At 41.5% G+C, this 16,811-nt stretch overlaps 1 protein-coding gene across 1 annotated transcript in view; it reads left to right on the forward strand.

The window, feature by feature from the left end:
* The first annotated feature begins 492 nt into the window (after positions 1–492).
* ticrr (TopBP1-interacting, checkpoint, and replication regulator) overlaps positions 493–16,811 on the forward strand; it is a 39,890-nt gene continuing 23,571 nt past the window's right edge. The window contains exons 1-10 of the mRNA XM_080214271.1: positions 493–1,092; positions 5,571–5,892; positions 6,524–6,759; positions 7,037–7,274; positions 10,466–10,595; positions 10,688–10,824; positions 11,167–11,370; positions 11,992–12,143; positions 14,556–14,656; positions 16,373–16,466. Coding sequence (XP_080070397.1) covers positions 493–1,092; positions 5,571–5,892; positions 6,524–6,759; positions 7,037–7,274; positions 10,466–10,595; positions 10,688–10,824; positions 11,167–11,370; positions 11,992–12,143; positions 14,556–14,656; positions 16,373–16,466 — 2,214 coding nt within the window. The remainder of the gene's footprint in view (positions 1,093–5,570; positions 5,893–6,523; positions 6,760–7,036; positions 7,275–10,465; positions 10,596–10,687; positions 10,825–11,166; positions 11,371–11,991; positions 12,144–14,555; positions 14,657–16,372; positions 16,467–16,811) is intronic.

The following is a 16,811-nucleotide window of genomic DNA, read 5'->3' on the forward strand; positions in this document are numbered from 1 at the left end:
GTTATCACATTGTGTTTATGGGAACTTGCTCTGCTCAGCTTATCCTCCAGTGTGATGCTGCATGTAAAGTTTAAATGTTGTTTAAAAGGACACCTTACAGGGCAGTTTAAAAATGGCAATCTCATTGGCTGGACCTTGTTGTTTACAGCCAGGGCGACCAATCAGAAAGCAAGAAGGGCAAGTGCGCTGATGACTGGCTAACATTCGAAATGCGTTACCCAATCGGTTAGCCGGATGTGCGGTTGCGCCCCAAATACCCAATCAACGACGAGAGTCTGCATGTGTCTTTCAGCGAATCAGCGAGGGGGAGGACCGTGGTTGGACCAATAGGTGTGCCTGATTGTCCAATAGGCGAGCGGGGCGAAGGGGTTGCAGCCAATCAACGTTGAGGGAGGAAAAGGGCGCCAAGAATTGTCGGTTGGAGCTGTGGAGGATGGCGGCGGCTCGGAGCCGGGATGGAGAGCGGCCGTGAGGGGAGCTACGGCAGCGGCCATGGGCTCTCACAACATCGCCTTCCTGGTAGACACGGCAGCGGCCTCGGAGGCCGGGCTGCTCCGGCAGGCCGCGCTGAGGGTGCTGCTGCACTCGGCCCGCGGCTCCGGCTTCCACAACGTCCGCTGGGCCTTTAAACTCTTTGACTCGGCGGCGGCCCGGCCCAGGGCCCGAGGCGGGAGCCGGGGACACGGCTTCCGAGAGCTGCGGCTCCGGCAGCTGGAGGAGCTGGAGGAGGCCCTGAGCCGGGAGCTGGAGGCGGCCCGGGAGCCGGGGAGCGCGGCCCCCAGTGCCGCCGCGACTCAGACGGCGCTGATCGAGGCTTTGTCGGACTATGAATGGGACCGGCCGGACATCACGTCCCCGGCCAAATGCCGCCGAGGGTCGGCAGTCGAGGCCCCGCAGCCCCGGCCTCGGAGTTCCCTCTTCCTCTTCGCCCCCTGCCCGCACTCCCGGGCTCACCTTCTCGGTTTTCTACAGCTGCCCGCCAGCCAGAGCGGCCAGCAGCTGGCGGAGAAAATCATCCCGCCCCCAGTCCAGGCTCTGCTCTCCAGCCACTGCATCGCCTTGCACTGGGTGGACACCCAGCCGCTGCAGCAGGTAAACAGCCCCCAGGGCGCCCGATTTTAACTCCCCTTACTGGGGTCCCTTTTAAAGTTTAATTATTGTTTTCAAATCCCTCTATGGTCTCCGGCACAAACCTCTTCCCCGCCCCAAAAAAAACTCACCACCCTCTGCCAATTCTCAATTCCCCTGGTTTTAATCAAGGCAAAATACTGTGGATGCTGAAGATCTGGAATGAAAATGAACAGAAAATCTTGGAGTGGCACAGTGTTGTCTCTCAGTGCTAGGGACCCAGGTTCAATTCCAGCCTTGGGTGACTCTGGAGGAATCTTCCTGTCCTGCTCGCTATAAGAATTGTAGCGGGTGAGGCAAGGGCCATCTTGTTGACCTTGGGTGGGATACTCCGGCTTTGGGGCGAAAGCACACGGAAAATCCTGTGTCTGTATGGGGTTTCCTCCTGATGCTCTGGTTTCCTCCAAAGATTTGCAGATGAGATGGATTGGCCATGCTAAATTGCCCTTTAGGGTCCCAAGACATGTAGCTCAGGGGGATTAACGGAGTAAATATGTGGGTAAGGGAGTAAACACAATAAGAAGTCTCTCAACACCAGGTTAAAGTCCAACAGGTTTGTTTGGTAGCACAAGCCACTAGCTTTCGGAGCGCTAGTTGGATAATCGATGTAGACTTGATGGGCCTGACGGTGTCCTGTATTGTAGGGATTCTGTGAACTCCTCAGGTCTGGCAGCATCTATGGAGCAAAACAGTGCTGAGATTTTCCAGCCTCCCAACTGTGTGTTTCCCAGCGGTGGAAGGTAGCATGCTGTTCAATAGCAATGCGATTTTTAGGTCCTGCTACTGTCAGTGGGATTGCCCGTTGATGTCACAGGGCTTGGAGAATCCCGCGAGCATGAATGGCTGGAGAGTTCAGGCCAGTGTTTCAGATCTAAACAAACCTCGTGCAGTGATTTTAATCACTCCACTGTGCTGCCCAAACCACAAGCTCTAGAATTGCCTCCCTAAACCCTCTCACCTCTTTAATACCCATCTCTCTGGCCAAGCTGTTGATCACCTTTTCTAACATCTTGTGTGCCCCTAATGAAATGCACTGCGACACAAGACCGAAACTGCTGGTAAAAGTCGGCACATCTAGCAACATCCGTGGAAAGAGAAAAACAAGAGTTAATGATTTGAGTTCACTATAACTTATTTGATTCTGAAGAGTCACATCTGACTCATTAGCTCAGATTCTTGCTCCACGGACGCTGCCAAACCTGCTGAGTTTTTACAGCACCCACATTATTTTGCTTTATTTAAGTTCTGTTGGATATTCCACTGTTAAAGGTGTTACGTAAATACAAGTTATTAGAATCATAGAAATCTACAGTGTAGAAGGAGACTATTTGGCCCATCAAGTCTGTACTGACTGCTGTCCCACCCAGGCCCTATCCCCATAACCACATGTATTTACCCTAGCTAGCCCCCTGACACTAAGGGGCAATTTAACATAGCCAATCCACCTAACTTGCACATCTTTGGATTGGGGGGGGAAACTGGAGCACCCGGAGGAAACCCATGCAGACATGGGGAGAACAACAATTACCCAAGGCCAGAATTGAATCCAGGCCCCTGGTGCTGTGAGGCAGCAGTGTTAACTGCTATGCCACCATGCTGCCTATCTTGTAGGTGGCATGAGTTGCAGAATGTACTAACTTTAGAGCAACAATAATTTATAGTTGGCAGTGCTCTTCTAGTGAAATTTGTGGACTTATTTTCACTGGAGCCTGAGTTGCTCCAGTGTCACCAAACAAGCATCAGTGCAAATGTGAACACTGATGCATGAACAACAAACATAGTTGAATTAAACTTAAAAGATGTCAAAATATGAAATGAAGTTCTAGCAAAGCCAAATGTATTCTAACCAAGGAAGTGATCATATTTTCAAAGTCTATAAGACACAGTGTAGTGCTTTCTGGTCATAGAAGGTCTCAAACGTACACGTGTGCACCCTTTACAAAGCTACCCCAGGCATAGTCCAAAGTCCTACGCGAAGACTTGACATAATTTAGGTTGACACTCCAGTGCTGTATTGTGGGAATGTTGTACTGTTAGAGATGCCCCCTTTCAGATAAAAGGTTAAACCACAGCTGTGTCTGCCAATCGAGGTTAACATTTAAAGGATATTCCTGTGGCACTTCTGTGAAAGTATACTAAATTCTGTTGTCCCAACCAAAGTTCTTCTCTCGACTCTGATACTGTCAAAGTTCTATTGCATGCCTATTTTATGACTGGTTTTTGGGATCTCACTGTGCACAAAATGGTTGCCCTCTTCACCCACATAACAAATAACTGCATATAAAATATAATTTGTTCTTTAACACACTTTTGGGCCTTCTAGTTTGTGGTAACTGAATTGGTCAGATTCTGCTGCATCAAAATGTAACGAGGAATATGTTTCAACAACCAGTGTAACACTTAAACCTGCTGCATTTCGTATATGAAGAGTACTTTTCCCAGTGAAACATTAAATGGAGGATTGTCTAAATAAATGAGGAAGGGTACTTGGCAATTGAAAATAGAGCAGAGTATCCTTGCCAACATTTTTCCTTGACCAACACGTCATAAAGCCAGTTGGACATCATAGCTGTTTGAGATATTGCTACGTAGATATAATTTGCTGTAGTTACCTAAGTAACAATTACCACATTTCAAAAAGAAATTCATTGCAATGAAATGCCTTGTGGTGTTCTGAAGGTGATAAAGCTTTTGTCATTTATAATAGGTTATCCTAATCATATTTACAACACACTTGTTGCTGTAAAGTGGTGCATTCTCACTTAGCACTGTTGGAGATTGGCTAATATTTTTGTTACATTGGAATTTTGTCATGCATGCAAATCACTGTCTTGGCATCAATTATTTCCTGTTGACTTCCTTGATTTCTAATTGACGAGGAACTGCCTAAGCAGTATTGGCCTCTGATTCACCTCAGGAATGCACAGCATTGTAGCCTTAAAGGAGATGTCCTGGCTTTGGCTTGGGCTGTGGGACTCAGGATCCAATGTTGCTCCAAACACTGGCAACTCCGTCACATCTTTCAATTGCTGCTTGGTCTTACTTAAATTTGGCAGTTTAGAAAACATTAAACCAATGTAATAAAAGCAAAATATTCCTCTCTCTCTGTGCTTTCCCCCCCCACCCTTTCACTCCAGTGGGTTTGGCCACTAGCTGCCTATTAGTGGGGATGCTGGAATGTGAAACAAAAACAGAAAATGCTGAAAAATCTCAGCATGTCTGACAGCATCTCTGGGGAAAGAATAAAACCAACGTTTCAAGTCTAGATGACTCTTTGTCATTAAACCTTTTGTCACCTTCAGGTGAATGTAAAAGATCGCAGGTTCATGTTTTAAACGCAAGTGTTGAATTTGCAGAAAAACTAGAGTAATTCACATTGTTTTGTTTCAGTGAGAGTTCAAACTAAAATCTCCGAGACTGTGCACTGCGGAGGCTAGCAGTGCGAATATCACTTTAAATCAATGAGTAAGGCCTATTCCCATCTGGAAGGCTGAAACCAACAGGTCTCTGCACATGCACAGTGGCCCAGAGCTGTCAGCCTCCTCTTTTGTTGGCCAGCTTGATCACTGGCCAGCCTTGTGAACACTGCAATGTTGCTCCCCCAACCCCTCATGGCCCGATTGTGGCCCCCCTCCCCCAACCATTCCCAGGCCAGTCTTGACCCCTGTCGTGGATTACCCTGATTTCAAGCCCCACCCCCTACAGTGTAGGCACTTCTGTAGGCAGACTCACCAAACCTGCCCCGATCACTGGCCTCCCTCCTGCCCCCATTGATACCAGTGGTAGAGTGGCAGTGGGACGTGCCCCTGCCCTCACCCCCAATCATCCCATGCCCTGCCCTCTTGACACTGCCCTATGCTGGAGGTCCATGTCCAGGGGGCACCACTGCCTGACCCCCCTGGGGGGTTGGATGGGGGCCTGATTTCTCCCCCTGCACCCCTCCTCCTCTAGTGGGGTTGGGCCACTAACTCCCTGTTAGTGGGGAGCTAGTGTAATCCCCACTGAAATGAAACACTGGCAGGGTGGGATTCAAACCTGGGGCCACTAATAGCATTTAAATAGTATGCCAAATAATAATTAAATGCTGATCCTGCCGATTTCCGGTGTGAGCAGACCATGCTGAAAATCTGGCACTGGGAGAAGCAAGAGCAGCGCAAATGCTGTAGGGAACCCCATGAATCGGCTGCTGTGGGATTCTCCTGGCTCGCTGTGCTAAAATATTAGCACATCAGGATAGGAAAATCATGGCCAACTTGTTGGGGAGGACCGTTGAGAATTTCCCTTGTGATCTGGCCAATATCTATTGCTCAACTCTCATCACTAAAACAAATTATCTGATCATTATCCCATTGTACCACACACTTATTTAGTGTGTGAATTATGCTTTTATAGTTTGTATGCTTGGTAATACATAAAACTTATTGTGAATTCTTTTCCTCTAGTTCACTGGGGCTCCTGATCATTTTGGCTATAAGATGGTCTCTGAAGTGATGTGCTTGGTCGGTGGAAGTTTAATTCCATTTGCTGGTTTAATGCAACTTTCACTTAATGGCCCTGCTATAAAATCAGACAAAACTTCTCAAGTTGGCCTGAGGAAGATCGTGTTTGAGAAGGATGGCACAGATGCAAAGGAGTATTTGAAACTGAGGAAAATAGTGGGTGCTCTCTTTCCATTTGATTGCAGTATGAATTACATGATGAATGTTGAAGCTTTCTATCGAAAGATGTTTCCTCTTCAACAAGGATTACTGACTATCACACAAGGTGATTATCACCCCTTTTTCTAGCGTTGTCAGATGCGAAAGTGCTTTCTGTACATTAATGGCCCTTTGGAATAATATGCTCTTTTAGTTCCAGTTTTTGCATTTATCTTAAGTTCTGCTTTTATGATTAATCTGACAAATCAGTAATTGAGGCATTTTAACTAGGGCTGCAAACAATTTCCACTTTTATCAAAGCTAATTTGCAATGTAAATCTGGAGTCTGGGATCCATCTGAGTCAAATTTCCACACACAAGACATTTTCAGCACCATTTTAGTGTGACCCTTCGTGGGATGTAAATCCACTGTCATGGCAAATCTGATTCTCAAACTTTTAAGGAGGTTTAATAGCCTGTTTTATTACTTGGAGAAGTGTGGTTAGTTTTCCCACTGTCCTGGGCAACATTTCTCTCTCAGCCAAAACCACCATAGCAGGTCTACTGTCTCTGATTTGCTGTTTTTGGCCTCTGTGCTCAAGTACATAAATGGCTGCCCTTCAAAATAATTTACTGAATGTGAAGAGCTCTTTAGAAAGGTGCTTTTTAAATGCAAGCTTTTCCAGCTGAGGTTCCTCTATTATTTTATTGACTGTATTGAAAATTTCTAAAATTATTTTGTTCCTGCTTATGAGCAGGAGAGCAGGAGGTGTGCTGTCCTGTAGCTTTGGAGCCCATTTCCTGTAGTCAGAAATACCTGACTGCACCTGTGCGCATTATAGTGAAAGGTGCTGTAAAAGATTGGGATCTGCAAAGGATTGGCCAGTTGTCAACGCATGCTTGGATCTTGCAACGAGCTAAACAGAAGGAAACTAAAGAGACTTACTTTCTACACCAACTTCTCAAGGAAATAATCTACAATAACATATACGTGGTGGGTATTCTTTGCATTTAAATTAGTTTTGAAGATGTGTATCAATTGAATGTTGTCTCCCCATCTATTCTGGGATTTTAATTGTCACTCGTTAAACACAAGATTTATACATGGTAACATCTCTTCCAACATAATAGTTTTTGCCCTTATTCACATTGCTTTAAGTTAGCAGTTAGTCACATTGGACCTTGCTTATTTGGAAAATTAGTAGGAAAAGATGTATCTAAGAATTTTGGAAGTGATCAATATGCTACTCATGTTTGTTATATTTTTCCAGGTTGTTGAAGTGGAGGCGAATAATTACCTGCCTCCATGTACTGGAATACTGTCTCCGTTGCTTAGTGGCACAGCAATGCTTACCCTGATCTCCTGGGAGCAAGAACCAGAACTTGAAGAGCTTCTTTCGCAGACAGAATTAACTGAGAGTAGCCAGGTGATGGCCTCAGAGGTTCCAGATATTGTAAGCAGAGCATTGAATCTCTTCTCTGATATTACTGAGTGTCAAACCTGCTCAGGTGAGAAAAGTACAAATTAATTTGAAAATTTAATTTAATTCCTCCTTTGGTATGTGTTGGGAATACTTTTCAATTGTTTTTTATACTTTTGGTCTGAGTTTTTTTTAGATAAAGAATTGGACTTCTCAACTGTGAGTGAGATGTGAAATTTAATTTGTGTACTAAACTTATTGTGTGGCAAGATATTGTAACAATTGACTGAATCAGATTAAATAAAGTGTGATCTGGCCATTGATAAGATGATAGAAGTTTTTAGAATGGAAGTTGCAAGTTTGGCGACCTGTGCTGAGCTGCTGAATTTTTATTACTTGGTCTTAGATTACTGCTCACGTTTTCAGAACTAAACATACCAGAGCTTGTTTTTGGTGATGAAATCATTAACTTTGGATGGTTTTGCCAGTTTTACACTCATAATTACTCTGGAAGAGTTAAAAGGAAAAAAGCACTACAGAGCAACTATTCAGCAGCTCAGCACAGGTTGCAAACTTGCACCTTTCATTCTAAAAACTTCCACTATTTTATCAATGGCCAGATCATTCTGTATTTAATCTGATTCACAGTTACTTGTTATAATACTTGATTGTTCCAATATCGGCCACACAATAAGTTTAATACATAAATTAAATTTCACATCTCACAGTTGCGAAGTCCTATTCTAAATACCCATACAGAGCTCTGTGCAGTACATCCTCCTCCATCCCCTCCCCCAACTCTGATGTCCTGACATCCCATTCATTTACTGTAGAAACTTCCCATCTCCCTTTCTATGATCCCTTTAAACTCACCTGCTTTATGGCAGACAGTGCTGTGAAAAGGGGAGCATGGCTTCCTTTGCACCGCTCCTTTTGCACTTTGCTGCCGGAGCCTCTGAACTGCCTCGCTTCTTCAGTCTCAACTGGTCTGCGTTGAAAAGGTTCGGGCGAGTCAGGTGCTTTGGCAGTCGAGTGTGGATAAGTCACTATGGAACAGCAATACATCGCTGATCGCCACTTTGAGGAAGTTATGGACCATTATCGGACTAACATTCAGAAGTGGCGGGTTTAATTTTGCGTATTTTTTTCCTGGAGGAAGAAATCTTACTGAAACTGGTTATGTTGATAAAGTGGAAATGTGACCTACATAGAGGTTAGTTGATCACCTGCAATTTATATACATTTGGATGAAGCAACCACAAGGTTTTGAAGGACTTAGCATTTTGTGGTATGAATATTAGGGAGAAGGAAAAAGAAAATTGAAATGTAAACAAATAAAAACAGGAAAAGACTAACCTGCACTGCATTCCTAGTTTGGTCAAATATATTCATTGTTTATTATAAATTCCATATGGCAGCATTTTATGGTGACATGATCGACCAAATATAAGATATAGATAAGTAAAAAGTAAATGAGTCTGCTGTACAGTAACACATTTTAATGGCAAGATTGTTTTGTTGGCTGGCTCACGTAATGTTCTGCTAAATGGAGTTTACGCTCCAAGTTTCCTGAAATGCTCCATATTCACATTTGCAGCACAATTGTATAAAAATACTGAATGTAATGTATTACATTCGGTGTATTAATGATTAAATTTTTAAAATGTTGGTCACTTTGCTCCTTAAGCTGCCTCATGCTGAGGTATTATTCCATGGATTGTTAACAATCCTCAAAATCCAGTCGATGTCTGATTCCAGTAACCAAATTAAAATTATGATTGCAGCTCCCCAGTTTTGTAGTGGGTGTGTTGATGTTAACATGATTGTCCACTATACATGCTGGACGATTTATATGAATCTTGCTGAATTTTGGAATCTTAGCTCTGCATCTTGAATTTAATAGAATAATTCCTGAAATTTACCCTTCAAACTTTGACCCCTCTTATTATTTAAATGGATTTAAATAATCAATATTGCTAAAAACGAGCTATACTTGAAGAAAACATAGTCAATTATTTCCTTTTAAGATCCAACCTGAAATTCAACAAGCATGAACCATTAAAGTCATATCGAATTAGAATCAATTTTTTTTATCAGTGTTGAAATGTTTGGGTCGGTGTATTGAAATTGAAAGTAAATTCTCATTTTGCTCTATTACTGGCATTGTCTTATTCCAATTTATTAGATAATTGTAGTTTCAGTTCAGAAGCAATTCTGAATTGTGTAGAGTTGCCAGGAAGAGGTTGGTAGTAATGACCAATAGATTAGCAACGTCCGAGTGTATTTCCAATTGCATAGAAGTTTTAAGCACAGAATAAGAGTTTTATGGCTGCTGTATGAATGTTAATTGGTATTTAAACGACTTAAAAACTTCAATATCAAATAACTATGATTTCTCTAGAAGTGGGATACAGCCAGCCTTGTCTGAGACTCTGGTGATTATTTAAAGCAGACCTATTTTATTGTGGAACCAAACTCCAATAAAGGGGAAACTGCACAGTATGCCAACAAAGAAGGGTTTCTAAAAATGAATTTGAATAAAAAAAAGCTTATAAATTATTAACACATGAGAAATCTAGTCCTATTTGCACATTTAACAATATGCTGTTGTAATATGCGCAAGTACTAAAACATGAATGTGATGATCTTTGAATAACTAGTCTTGGAATCTAGGAATGAACAAACTTGTAGTCCATTTGGTTGGTCCAAAAATCTTCAGTTACCCAGTTTCTCAAATACATTTAATGCTGTCTTAAATTTTTCCACGTTATCTGCCTATAGTGTACACAGTGGCACGCACTGCCGTCTCACAGCACCAGGGACTTGGGTTCAATTCCCAGTTTGGGTCATTGTTTGTGCAGTGTCTGCATGTTCTCCCCGTAGTTGTGTGGGTTTCCTCCAGGTGTTTTGGTTTTCTCCCACAGTTCAGAGACATGCTAGTTAGGTGCATTGGCCATGCTAAATTCTCCTTCAGTGTACCCAAACAGGTGCTGGAATGTGTCGACTATGGGATTTTCACAGTAACTTCATTGCAGTGTTGATGTAAGCCTACTTGTGACTAATAAATAAACTTTTTATCTTCCAAGAAATCTGTTCTCAGATTTAGTGTACACAAAACCATATCCTCTGCCTCTAGAATTTGTAAACGTTTTTAAGCATGTCAGTGTTGTCTATTTAATCATGAAGACTTAAATAATATGCACTTCCTCTTTCACCAAGATGTTTCAGGCTCAAACCTGTCCAATTATGTACAAATAAATTTATCTTTTTTTCCTCAAGAGGTGACTGTTCCAGATTGGGCACAAGCAGAATTGGCTGAGACCTCTCAACAAAGAGTTTCCTTTGGCGAAGGCTGGTTTCCGTTGTCTGAATTGTCAGGAGCAAGCTCTACTCTAATGGAATCAATTGGGTAAATTGTGGTTTGTTAAAACATATTTCTAACTTCTGAAATGGTCAAGTATCTGTATTCCAAGAAATTCAAGTTTGCTGTTTGTGTATTAGGTCAATGCCGGGAGAAGATGAGAAAGTTAACATGGATTCCGAAGTTGTCCTAAGTAGTCACTTAGCAGAGTTCTATCAGAGGAAATCTGCAGATGAAGCTGGAGCAGTTGTAGACCATGGGGTAAAAAGGAGACAATGTAAGTGTCCTGTAACTTGCTTGGAACTTAAAGCATAGGGAATTTCCTTTTTTTTTTGTTTTCTCTTCCCACATAGTTCTTGTTCTGAATGGGATAACTCTTATGGTTCCATGTCAATGGGTGCTTTAATTAAGCAGTGTTGTGAACTTGGACTCTGCAGGACAAGAGCAATTCTGGGCTAAGATAGCTCAGAGTACCCTCGAGTGCTAATTTTGTTCAAACCTTGTGGCCTAGATTAGTGCCAGTTTTAATAACTGAGCCATTCTGGGCAGCTTGATTGACTATCTTCTGTCTTTTTTTTCCCTGTTCTGAACACTTTGTTTCTTTATCAATTAATTTCAGGTGGTCCTCGGACCCCCATCCGGCAGAAGATGAGGTCCATGAGTCGCTCTCTTCAGATGTTGAATGTTGCTAGACTAAACCTGAAAGCACAAAAAAGCCAGCCAGATGGAGCGCCGCTTCCCATCGGAGATGAGTCCACTCATCAGCCCAAGAAAAGTTTGGGGGGCAAACAGAAAACTAGAAGAGTGAGGAAGAGTACAGTAGGTATGTCTTTTGCTGAAATTATGGATCAGGTTTATGTCACACTGTTTTGATTATTATAGGGGAAACTTCCTTTCAGACTTTGGATCCCTTTGAGATTAATGAACCTGATGGTCATTGTGGTTTAAGTTTTAATGGACCAGCTGGGGGGTGCCAAAACCCTGATTGGTCAGTCAGTTATTTATTATTGAGCATATGACTATACAAACTTAATACAATAAAGAAGAGTTTGCTGTTTGAAAGCAATGTGTTGTTTTGTTGATCAATATTAAAGGATGAGGAGTGACTGTCCTGTGGGTTGATGTTCACCAGGGACTGTGTTAAGATTACAGTATTGAATAGTGGATAGTACAGTTATCAGTGCTTGCAGAACTGTGTCCAGGCAAGGTACTGATATCTCAGGAAGATTACTTAGTTTTATTGTTTTATAATGCAAGATAATATCTTCAAAAAATTGTCCTCAGTGCTACGCAACATTTTATGCACATTTCTGTGACGGATATCTTATTCTGAGTAGAAAAAAGTTAAATTGGGGTGTGATGTCTACCATTACTCCACTATTATTCACATATTGTCTATTGGCAGCTTTTAAATTTGTCATTTCATTTTGTTTCTGTATTATAGATTTTAAAAGTGATGAGGAGATGGTTTCCAGTTTGAAGGCAAATTACCAGAAACATGTAGCAGATGATGAATTGTCCCAATTCAGTTTCATACAGAATGCAATCAAAGTCATTAAGATGCACCTAAAATCTAGCAACACAGAAGCTATTGAGGTATTATCAGTTTCTAATTTGATTTGATAATTCTCAAGTCATTTAATGATTTCATTGAACTTTCTTTCATTTGATCTTTCATGGGTTATTAAGAAGAAAACAAACTGCTTTAATTTCACCTACAGCTATTAGTACTCATTGCAGGATTGTCACCTCAGCTTGTTTAGTATATTGACATTGCATTATAGGAATGATCAAGCTTTTTACGAATAAGAGAATCTAATCATCTCCACTTAATATTTAATGGCATTACAATCACTGACTGCACTATCAAGATTCTGGAGTTACCATTGAGCAGAAACTTAACTGGATATATATAGATTTTCTGCTGCAAAGCAGGTGAGAAGCTGGGAATTCTGTGGTGAGTAAGTCACCAACCCTGACACATGGCAGGAGTGTGATGGGAAAGCTCTCTACTTGTCTGGATAAATAGAGCTTCAACAGCATTCGAACCTCGACACATCCAGGACAAAGCAACCTGCTTGACTGACATCCCAACAACCGCCTTGGACGTTCACTCCCTCCACCACTGGCACGTAGTGGCAACAGTGTGTACCACTGACAAGATGCACTGCAGCAACTCACTAAGTTTCCTTTGACAATATGATCCAAACTCTCAATCTCTACCACCTAGAAGGACAAGAGCAGCAGACTTATGGAAATATCATCACATGCAAGTTCTCTCCCAAGTTGTACACCAACCTGGCTTTGAACTTACTATTAAGTGTACTATTTAAGCTTACTATTCCTTCAGTGTCACTGGATCAAAAACTTTGAACTTCCTCCATAACGTACTGTGAGTGTACCAACATCAGATGGCCACGAGCAGTTCAATGTGGCTCACCACCATCTTCTCCAGGACAAATAGGGATGCACTGCAAATTCCCCATGAATTTTTTTTTCAGTTTTAATATTTTGTCAGTCTGGTAAGAGGTAGAGTTCACAGGTTCAGTATTGAGACTGGTATTGTTTGCCATTACCATAACCACATTGTACTGTGGCATCAAGTACAATACCAAAATTGGGCAATACTAGGTGGGTGCATGTAATACTGAGAGGGGCTATAACAAGGTATACATATAATTTACAAATGAACTACAATATAGATAAGTGTGAGATAGTACATTTTTTTTCTTCGAACAAGGAAGCCGCATACTACTTGTGTTCTAAATGGAAAAGGGCAAGAATAATTTGCGGGTACAGATACTCAAATCACGAGGAGTAGTGTTGCAGGTTTACAGGGTTGTTAAGCCATAAATCACTGGGTTAATTTCTAGAGGGATAGAATTGTAAAATGGAAAAGTTCTATTAAACTTGTATAGAACCTTGGTCAGACGACACTGGAGTTCTATCTTTTTTTATATTGTAAAAATGATCTACTGTGGCAGACCAGAGGAGATTGGGGGTTGGCGGGTAATTATTGGAATTATACTAGAATTGAGAGGTATACCTATCAGAGAAGAATGAACAAGCTGGTCCTTCTTCAAAAGATGAGACTGAAAAGTGGGCTTTTAAGCTTATGAAGGGATTTGATACGATCGACGTTGAGAAAGTAGGAGAGACCAGAACTAAGGGACATAAAACATAGTCAATAATAATGCAATAGGGATTTCAGAGAAATTTTTTTGAGAGTGGTAGGAATGTGCAACACTACCACAAGGAATTTGGGTGATTAGCATAGATCTCTGGCGAAACTAGATAACTATGCAAAGAGAAAAGGAAATAGAGGGATATCTTGATGAGGTGAGATGAAGGATGGAAACATTACCATTACCTGTTGGACCCAATTACCAGTTCCTCTGCTGTAGGTTCAATGCAATATCATTATTTTATCATATATAAAATGATACAAGTTTCACCTTGAAATGTTTTCCATGACTAACTCCATCAGAGATTCCCTCCCACCCCGCCGCTGCCGCCACTGCCACCTTCCACCACTTAGCAATCTTACCTTGAGGTGCATCTCAAATGTGAAAGGACAGATTTGTCATATTTTAAGAACATAAGAAATAGGAGCAGGAGTAGGCCATCTAGCCCTTCGAGCCTGTCCCGCCATTCAATAAGATCATGGCTGTTCTGACGTGGCTCAGTTCCACTTCCCCGCCTTCTCCCCATAACCCTTAATCCCCTTGCCTACCAAAAACCTATCTACCCGCGTCTTAAGTATATTTAGCGAGGCAGCCTCCACCACTTCAACGGGCAGAGAATTCCAGAGATTCACCACCCTTTGAGTGAAGAAGTTCCTCCTCAACTCTGTTCTGAACTGCGCCACACCTCCCCCCCCCCCCCCCCCCCCCCACACACACACACCTTGAGGCTGTGCCTTTTAACAGTTGTGAGTGCAGTACATTTTCAACATTGATTATTCTGTAAACCCTTTGAGTGTAACTATTTTACCTTCTTTATTTAAAGGCCACATGTATAAATCTCATTCAAATGCAATTACTGAAGAGCAGTAAATCCATTCGGCAGCAGTATGGGAACCAGGAGAATAAGGAACTAAAAGTCAGAGAGTGAGTAAGATGATATTTAAATTGGAGACTCTGGGCTGTATCTACCATCTTATGGACACTCTGGATTTTGTACCTGTAATTTTTAAAGCAAGAAAAATTTCATACTTTGCCAAGTTCGAAGATTCTCATGAAATTGTACGGAACTGTTCATTATGAAAAGAAGTGGCATGCGCTGATACGTTGTCTTTTTAATTCCAGCTACCCCATGTTGTGTAATGTGGGAATTGAAAATGTCACTGCTGTATTAAAATATAGCTATCCCCTGTTATACACTACTAATACGATGCTAAAAAATGCATGTTGAACAAAAAAGTCCTAAATGAAAACCACCTTTCTGTAAGAAAATATATACTAAGGGGAAGTTCTTGACCTATATTTTTACATTAAAAATCTATTTGTCTGTCTTGAATTTAACTTAATTTTCTCATGTGATGTGAGCATAGCTAACAAGGCCAGCATTTTTTTGCACATCTCTCATTACCCTTGAAACAGGTGGCTTGCTAGACCATTTCAGAGCTATTTAAGATTCAGTCACAATGTTGACGATCTATGGTCACATGAAGGCCAGACCAGATAAAGATGGCAGATTGTCTTCCCAAAGTGACAATGAACCGGATAGGTTTTAGAACAGTCGATAGTTTTATGGTCATTTTTACTGAGACTAGTTTTTAATTTCAAATGTGTTGATTAAATTCAAGTTCCACCAGCTGCTCTGGTGGGATTTGAACCCATGACGTCAAGAGCCTGGGCCTCTGGATTACAAGTTCGGTGACATAACTGTTCACCCAGCAGAAAGTACTCTTCAGTAATAGGCAATAAAATGAAATAACCAGATGAGTCAAAGAAAAAGATTTATTAAAGAAACTTCATTACTTCAACTCTTGAGGGCTCACACACTGGACTAATCTGAGCTCCAACAGATTCTTTTTTATACTGAATCAGCTGATCATTACATCATTTTGTCACCAATTACATCGTTTACTGGGTCAGCTAAACCTTACAACTTGTTACCATGGGTCCCACTAGAGCCAATCCAGTGTTATCATTGGTTACATTGTAACAATAACCATTTCTCTAAAAATCCTTTCATTAACTTACTCTGAAAAAGTTGCTGACTTTTTCTACTTACCTGTTGCTCAATGCCCCTCCTGCTCACACTTCCCTCTCTTTGTGCCACCCGCCTCTCTCTCTCTCCCTGCTGCAACTGGGATGGAAACTAGAAGAAAGTGGCAAACAGAGCATTTGGAGGAGGGAGGTGGAGAATGGGAATATCAGAAGAGGGAAGTGACAAATGGGAGAGAGTAAGGGTGTCAGTAGAGGCACCATGTGTTTAAGATAGACTGAGCATGCAAAGCTACAATGTAGCTCTTAGGGCATCTGCAGTAATTGCTAAAACAAACTTGGAGGCTCCACTACGCTGAAAACATCACTGATTTACAAACCTACTAGAATGTGCTTTTAAATGGAATATCCCTGTTTGCTGATTGAGCTAGTTTAAGAAATTACTTGAGGAAAAGTCGAGCAAATTTTAACCTTCTGGCTTGCCTTAGTGTATTTGACGAAATGCTAACACCAGATGGCCAAAGTACAAATAATTGTTCTTTGAACATTAAGCAAAATTATTCCTGAGATGATGTTAAATAAAGATTTATATCTGAATTTATACTTTTATGTTGGAGGATCATATGTTAATTTTTATGGTTGGTCTTGTTGTAGCTGCCAGCTCCAGGTTTTGTTACGTTTGGAGATGTTCCAGCAGTTTCCAACATTGCAGAGTGACCCTGAACAGTTGGAGCAGCTTGTGGAAGAAGTGAGTATAGTGTTAGACATGAAGCTGTGTACTTGGTCTGGGACCTCTTCAAATTTGGCAGAAGAATGGTGAGCTGGAAATTAGTTTCTTAGATTTAATCCAGTTACTACTTGGCTTGAATTTAAGTGTATCACTGCTCCCAAAACTGAAATGGTAATTTGACTTGAAGACTACACTGGATAATGGATAAGCACCTCTTTGTTGCAATATGATGTGAACTTAAGCATTAGAAATAAAATATGAGGCACTTCAATGTATGTATAACTGTAATGCCTCCCCGAGACTATGTTTTATTATCTAGTACTAACATTATTTACCTTCATAAAATTTACAAGTGTCATTTTA

This window comes from Carcharhinus amblyrhynchos, chromosome 28 (genome assembly GCF_965287045.1).
Source record: "Carcharhinus amblyrhynchos chromosome 28, sCarAmb.v2.hapA, whole genome shotgun sequence".
NCBI lineage: Eukaryota > Metazoa > Chordata > Chondrichthyes > Carcharhiniformes > Carcharhinidae > Carcharhinus > Carcharhinus amblyrhynchos.